Source organism: Sprattus sprattus (assembly GCF_963457725.1).
Source record: "Sprattus sprattus genome assembly, chromosome: 15".
Taxonomy (NCBI): domain Eukaryota; kingdom Metazoa; phylum Chordata; class Actinopteri; order Clupeiformes; family Clupeidae; genus Sprattus; species Sprattus sprattus.
Window position 1 is genome coordinate 13,825,507 of NC_137913.1, and position 8,459 is coordinate 13,833,965.

Below are 8,459 nucleotides of genomic sequence, written 5' to 3' on the forward strand. Positions count from 1 at the left end.
TTACCCAGTTTTTTTACTAACAGTCTCTTTAAGACTGTAAGACAGACATGTTTCTCCATCAGCTTATGAAAGCAGAAACTTTGCATACCTATGGAATGGCAAGAATTGCTGCCATTTTGTGTTTTGGTGATCACACTGGAAAGGATTTATGTTATCAATCTGAAGTGCAATCGTTCCTCTTTAGCCATCATCTCATCATCAATCAATCAAGTAATGACTTATACCTAAATATACCCGACCCAGAATCTGTTCCCACCAAAGGTGTATATTTTCCCCAACGTGGAGGGGACTGATTCGAAAACACCCAAGGGAGGAGACCACTGCTTGTTTGTGTCTTACTGTGATGTGATGTCTGTTTAAAGTACATGTAAATGTTTGTGTGTGTGTGTGTGTGTGTGTGTGTGTGTGTGTGTGTGTGTGTGTGTGTGTGTGTGTGTGTGTGTGTGTGTGTGTCTGTTTGTGTGTGTCTGCATGGCTATGTGCATTTAATGGTTGAATTTTTTCATAGCAGAAAGATTAAGAACTGTCACCGTTGTTGTGCTTCTTCCCAAAAAGGCTAGCAGAGTCCCTGTTGCGCAGGCTGGGTTGGCTCTTGTAAACTGGGGGTCCTACGGCCCACCTCCAGCGTGCCTCAGTGCCGGTGGGCGCGGCCGGGTCTGCCGAGACGGACCGGCACCGTTTGCTTTGGAGCAGCTGGAAGAGCATGGTGATCTCGGGCCCCAGGCGGGTCACCAGGCTTGCCCGCAAGAGGTCCACGGTGTCCTCATCGCACTCCATCAGGCTTTGCAGTAGTTTTCCATAGAACCTGAGGGAACAGGGAAGAGGGGGGACTAATCAACGATTTGCTCAATTATGATGCAACTTATTAATCCTTGCAATAGTCAGGGTAACAACCCAATATAAATGAATACAATTAACCAAGAGTGCATGTTTACTAATGATTGTTTACACATTTAATGAGTTTATGTTGTAAAGCCTTCATGTCGTCAACCTTTTGAGAAATGAACTATAGACAATCAAAAAATGATTATGGAGAGATCACAACAAAATTATTGACAAGCATCTTCATAAACATATGCTTTTCATGGGTGCAAATCACACTGGGGGCATAGATGTGGTGTAGTCATCAGTCATTATTAAAGTAACACACTCAACCAGAAGTCTGGTCTGGATGTTCATATCATTTATGGTTTAGTCATTTGGTCACTATTAAAGCAATTATACAATTCTGGCAAAAAGGATGTCGACAGCTAATCAAATTACTTATTCAATTCTGTACTCCTGAAGCAACGTGTTGATTGGCTGGAATGATATCCAACTAAGAGGGCTAGGACTGTGTCCGAACACCATGTTTTTTAGCACACACACTAAACTGACAACTAGAGGACCATGAGGAGCAATTCACCGAATTTCCCACAATGTTTTTATTGGATCAGAAAAGCAGACTGTGCCTTTAAGCATGGACTGCATTAGTGTTGTAAGTAGCACAAGCAGCCATTTACCTGTTGGGGAAGTGGCCGGGGAGCTGAGCCACCTCAGCGATGGCATCAGGGTTGGAGCGAGCCACTGTGCAGATATCGAGCTTACTGTAGCACTCCTCCTGCACCTCAGAGATCATCCGCTGAAACGTGGAGCACCGGCGAACGGTGAGGAAGACCTTTGACGTGATTCCGTTAGCGATGCACTTTAGGCTCTCCTTCACAAAGGCCTTGCCCTGCACAAAAAGTCCAGAAGAGTCATGTTGTCACACTGCAAACAACCCATTACTAGCCTAATATAGCTATACTGCGTATATATGAAATCTGACAAATTCGGGCCATACATTTGTCGAGCTGTTGCAATGATACACTGCATTTAAAGAAAAATCTGCATTTAACATTACATCCTGATGGTTCTTTGCAGGCTACGTGGTAGTGGACGCAGCCTCTAGCAATGCAACTTAGCAATAATGAAGGGCAAAGTAATGGAAATCCACAGAGCATGCATTTTCATAGTTTTATCCCTACTTTTAAACACTGAGCTGGATTAAGGGCAATATTTAGATGACCACGTTGCTTTCCTATATCCAGTCCTACCTGAGTGTCAAACTTGGCTGCACTGTACAGGAAGGACTTGCAGATGTCATGCATGCCGTCTGTGTCACACGTGGAGTTCTCCAGACAGGCGAAGGCACCACATCCCACTTGAAGGGCACTGTTCAGGCAGCGTGCTACATCTGCTGCGGAAAGACAAGATGGCCATTAATGCCACACAAACCAACCCAGCCAACATACCTATAATACAAAAAGAAAACTATCCATACACACAAACGACACATATTTACACACATGCCTTAATACAGATATCTACATTCATTAATACATACAACTGTATAGTTGTTTGCATTTAAATACATAGACATTTAATCTGTGGCGAGGATTGGGGAACTTATGTGTCAAGTAATTAAGTCAAATAATGCGTAAAGCTTAATGATCTAATAGGAAATTCCAAGACACTTCCAAGACAAACATTTTTTTGAAAACAAATAACAGCAAGCTTGACTAGCCACTGAACACCTTAAACATTTAAAGACTTGGGCACAGTTTTAGATAATTACTGTACATTTTCCCCATTGGCCAACAGTTTTATGGGTATTCCAGTGATTTTGGTTCTTGGAACCGAGCTTGTGTGACCCATTGAACCAAAAATACCAGCAGCTCTCCTGGGGCTCCAATGGCAGGCTGGTGATGTCTGCCCTGTGGATGCCCTGCGGAGAGTGGCAGTGGGGGGTGGGTGGATGTGTGTGTGTGTGTGTGTGTGTTTGTGTGTTAGGGGCAAACCGTAGACAGAACGATGGGGGACGGGGGTGGGGGTGATGTGTGCTATGCAGGATTGGGTTCTGCTGACTGCTGCGTTTGGCACGAGATTCACTGTTTCCATTATTCTCACATGTGACAAGACAATAACGTCCTGCTCAACGGGCGAGCACGCCAAACCACCAGCAGCGCCTCACACCAGAGACTATTAACACTTAGCAGTGTCTGCTTGTTTCCAGTGTCAGGTCAGTTCTGGTCTGAACCGTGCTCCTTAGAGAGAAAGTTTATGGGAGAGCTGTGTGTGGGACAGACACAACCACAGAACCATTGTTCTGACTGAGTACAAAAAAAAGAGCTTATACATGCTCCAGTGCCAACAGATCTGGCAAGATCCAGCGATCTGAAATAACCAGAAAACCCCTTCAGTGATATCCTGTGAATACCTCCATTGTGCATTAGACAAGACTTAAAAAACGGAGAGTTCAAAACAAGTGCGCAGCTGACGTAATTTGTAAAGCAAATGTAATACTTGCATTTTCCTGGCAGTGAGCGCAGGGGAGTACTGATATGTGACCTATATTTCATGATGACGAGCTCTGGGTTCATCACAATTCAAGGGATGGGAAAATACCACTGAATGAGCAAACGTGAATCCAATTTACTATCGATCTGCACTCCAACTGTGGTCATTGTCACGAGTCAAGTGCTATGATGATGTAAAGTATTGTAAGTTGCAATGGTTGACCTCCAGAGGAAATGGTCCAGGATAAAGTAATAAAATGCCTCATTTTGAGCAGTCCAGGCACTGTATCTGATTTTCAAAGCATGCGTGTCTCTCTTAAGCAGAAACCTATGCTATCAGGCTGACTTTCATTGTGAAAGTGTATCATACTGGGGCCGAGTCCCTCATTCCACCACTATCACATGCCACACCTGATACAATCAGTAAGTCATCTGCATGGATTGGCTATCAGCACCAGCTATCGTCGTAATCGTTATTTTGACCACACAGATACAAACTTGTCCTCTCCCAGACCCCCAAATGCTTTCGGAGAGCGGCAAGGCAAAAAAAAATGATGTGTTAGTGAATGCACCATAACCACCTGACAAGCACCTCTTTGTTCAATACTGTGAAACTAGAATAGGCCTTATCTGACCTGGGTAAGCCAATCAAGCCATTATGTTCAATGAAACCTAAAACTTGGCATATTCTTTTGTGTAAGTGGATGTTAAGGTGTCATATGGACATGTGCTGACCAGCCTTGGCCTGGTACACCATGGATGATTTTGCACAAAGTTCTTATTAGAAGTAGAGGTGCATTTTACACAGACATTTTCAGTGTTCCACAAGTGTAGGACCTCTTGAATACATCTGTTCCTTAGGTATGCTAACTGGCTGACAGGTCAAGGTACCAGAAGCCTCGGTGGGTAAATGTAAAATAAAAGGCCTTCACCATTCAAACATAGTATTCATACACAATATATATAGGGCTTTGTTTTTAATAGTACTATACCTGTACACTCTGAAACTTGAATTATGACATTTTTAAACTGTTAAACTGTTCTACTACTACTACAATCTTTGTGGGAACATCACAGTGTGACAGCTGTGTGGAGGTGTACCTGGGGGTTTAGCTATGATTGCATGCTTTGCTTAATTGACTGCCTTAAAAGGCAGTTCTGAGTTTTTGGCCTTTGTATCATGTCAAAACAGTGAGTCCAGTGGTCACCAAACCAACGGTCAGCCATTGAGCTGATGGTGAGCTTGAGCGGCCAAATGGCGACCATAGTTATAGCAGTGTCGTCTCCTTTCCATTGAAAAGGCAATGACGCGGCCACTGAGCTCACTGAGCATACTGAGAAGGCATTGGCACATGTCCTCCTCTGGTTGTCCTCTTCAAGATTGAAGTGTGCTTTTACTGTGTAAACTAATTTTTTTAACATAGTAAAGCCCTTTGTTTGAGGGTCCTTTCATCTGCATTCAACTGAGTACCAAGGAAAGGCCCTCCTTCACTGATTATGAGTACCACAGAAGGGTCCTGTTTCTTCAGTTCTACCAACCGCCCAATCTAACTCAAGGTTGCGCCTTTTTGTATAGCCTATGAAGGGGGACAGCAGTTCTGCATATCTGTATCTGTAGTTTTATTAGGAAATGTTTATTTTGGGGAAGATTGGGATCGATCATGATGCTGCATCAGTGTTCTAGATGGACGGTATTTCTCTCCTGTCTTCACCCTAATGGATTCAGGTTGAGTTTGACTTACCAGCCAAAGTTGTCAGCCAATATCTTGCTACCTAGATTTTCAATACGAGACTCAATGCCATGAACTCAACCCATTAGCAATGGCCCTAATAACAACAAATCACAAAAGACAGTTGCCCTACCACCATGTAAATGTAGTGGCAGTAGCAACGCTATGGTACAAATTGGATGTGTGTGAAAATGATGTTGATTGATGGACAGAGGTGGCAGCCAATTTTTTTTTAACTTGACAAAAGTGTCTTTTTTCTCTTTATCATGGCAGGGGTAGATAGATAGATAGTAGCTAGGTAGAAAGAAGAGGGCACCATTGCCTTATTTGCAACCACTGCTGCTGAAGTCCTTGGATAGAACAGATACTGAGCTCATGTACACTTGTGCTATTGAAGGTCAAGGTATTTAATACCAAGGTAATGGTCTAAACATTTTAAAAGAATACTTCATGGAAGTCAATTTTCATTTGTCGTGTTAGCTAATGGTGTGTTATGTTGTAAAACCAGAACTTTTTGGTTATTAATCACTCTTTTGTTCAGGCACATAGCACAACACCATGCAAACCCTTATTGCCCCAGGCATCTTTGGAACAATGCCACTGAATCTACGATGTTGACTATCAGGGTGGATGAGGAGTTGGAGAATTGCAATTCACAGATTTTTCAGTTTTATAGTCTCCTGGGTCCACTGTAGTGCTGGCTGCTACCTCTTTGTTACTAAAGCACTGAGTCAGTGCATGTTTCCCCGGCAACTAAGCACAACAGGAAGTTATGCAAATACCGTGTGGCGCTTGACAAAGGTTTTAACATCTACTGACCACACAGGGCAGAATTCGGCATACAGTAGGCTATTAAACACACACATACACACACACACACCAGCTTATTCCACTTGTCTTATGTGGGATATTTAATTACTGGCAAATAGAGAATGTATAAAACTGATTTTGATCACATCATCATTATTAATTTCTACAACATTTTTTTTGTCCTGCATGTGTGTGCTGCCATTTGACTGTTGAAATGGGATTGATGGTTTTCATCACCACTCAAGCGCACCCACGTGTGAAAGCACAATACTGTCCGCAGATCTCTGCTATTATGAGCTCATTTGTTGAAAGTGGCTGTCTGTCGTCATATGTACTTTAGATCTTAAGACTGTCCAGTCGCAAATGTGTTCATAGCCTTATACCCGCCCCCCACCCACCCCCTTCATTCACGCCCTCAGAATGGCTAAATGACAGCTCTTCACCCACAGTCAACAATATAGCGAATCCACTTAACTTTATCTTAAACGAAATATAATGTCATTACTTTGGACAAATAGCTACAGGAAAATCACTAATTTGTGAACGCGCGCTTGAGTTCGGCCACATGTCTCCTACGGTTAAGGGGACTAAACTGTAAAGGAACTGACAGCACTTAGCACAGGGGCGTTGCTAGGAGGAGAAAGTATCAGGGGGTCTGGGGGCATCATTCCTAGGAAAATGTTTCGGATTCTGCAGCTAAATGCACCGTCTTCAGGCAGACTGAGACAGAAACAGTAAGATTATAAGCCGGTCATTATAGGATACTACATTGCTTGTCTACATGAAAACATCGCCATAGGCTACCAACAGTAAACATTTCTGAGTGTTTTATAGACAGAAATTGCATTTCATGAGGGCATCACACTTTAGAATATTAGAAAACATCAGCCTTCGTTTGGTAAACCGAGGTTTGAATAGACAGGAAGAGTAGGCTACTGTCTGGAGATCAATTTTAAACTGAGATATATTGACGTTGAGTCTAAACGGTTCTCATCAGTGCATTCCCTTTTACCTTGTTCTTGTCTAAATGGTCAGCAACAGGAGATTTCTCCATCTCCACTTCCTCTTGTCTGCGCCTCGTTTCCATCATCCTTTCTGTTTTTTAAATAGCTTTTTTAAATATCCATAACCTTTTAAGTCTTGCCTTAGTGAATTAGCTGGCTAGCTACCACCAGATGCCAACAATGGCATGCCCTGTAACCGGTGCGCTCACTCTCTCGTCCTAACACAAAATACGCGCGTGCCAAGTAGTGTGAAGTAGATCTCCTGCTTCAATGACACACCGATTACCTAAAACGTACTTACGTTTTTGACCAACGATATGATATTATTTTGGAGGGCTTTAAGGCATGATATGAATGACAGGTGGATACATCTGAGCTATCTAAAAATATATATATTTGTACTCTAACCCTAAAAACAAATGTGAGATCTGGGGCTATTCATAAAACATTTGGGGCTGTGGACCCGGACGCCTAGGCCTAACGAGGCCCATGATTTTGCATATTCAGAAACTAATCTCTCGTATCATATTTAGCATTTTGACTATGGATAAACGAGACCAACCAGACAGTTAACCACTATTTGACATAAGCGGTTCAACATGGTTCGGAGTCGATTTAGCCTTTCCGGCATTGCCAACCAACCAGCCATCCAATAGAAACTCGTGCTTGAACACTTTTTCTGCGGCATTGAGTGCGGACACTCGTGGTTCCTTCGGCTGTCAGTCACCTTACACTAAATCAGAATAGTAAGGATTTTGAATCAGTGGTACAACACTGAAAACAAGCATGACAGCAGGTATAAATATGTTGTATTATGATTAAATAAATAATTCATATGGTGGCATTCCTAGCTGCAAAACGGATGTCGTTAAACATCTTCACTAATTTACAGTCGCCCAGTGACCAACTGAATAACGGTTCTGTACAGCACCGTATGCAAGCAACACTGTAACAACGAATGTCTTAGAGGTTCTCTTAAGCGCTTTGTATTTCACATTGGCTTTACTGAAAAGCTATTGTTACCAACAGGCCAGAAAGCGGTGCAAGTTAAGTAGGCTACGTGCTGTCAGGGAATATAGGCGGCAGTGTGCGCCAGTGACTGTGTCCATAACGCCGGCTGAATTGCAAGTCTTTTCAGTCTCCCTGTTCGCACTGAAATTATTTGCATGGCTTACGGCTCTTCAGATACATTTCGAAGAGTAATAGGCTACTTCACATAAAAAGCTTTTATTCTTGAAAGATTTGTACTTACAAGGGCTGTTGACAGAGAAACGCGTTCTCCTTGGCGAAAAGGATTCATTCTGATCCAGTTCATATGCAGATGCAATCAGCACTACAAGCAGAAAAAGTCCGGTCCTCAGAGGCATTGCTCACAAAAATTACCGGTGCTCTGTAGAAACAAAAACGGGATCTTTCGGTGGTTTAGACTCTCTTGACAAATGTAATGGATTTAGTCTGGAGTTTGATCGAAGCGTGCTGTTGATGAGAGCTTGCAATATAGATGAAACGTCGTTTTACAAGTATCATCTAGGGATGTGGTTCAGTCCCCGCCGGGCGATCAGCCCACCAATTTCTTCTTGCGTGCATGACAGGAGCGC

The 8,459-nt window shown here is 42.9% G+C and overlaps 1 protein-coding gene across 1 annotated transcript; it reads right to left on the bottom strand.

Annotated features, from left to right (window-relative positions):
* Positions 1 to 516: 516 nt before the first annotated feature.
* Positions 517 to 8,228, bottom strand: stc1 (stanniocalcin 1; the record flags this gene model as incomplete). Its single annotated transcript, XM_080853061.1, has 4 exons — positions 517 to 805; positions 1,503 to 1,714; positions 2,076 to 2,218; positions 8,114 to 8,228. 4 exons carry the CDS (start codon positions 8,226 to 8,228, stop codon positions 517 to 519), a joined length of 759 nt encoding a protein of 252 aa, XP_080709187.1.
* Positions 8,229 to 8,459: the final 231 nt, after the last annotated feature.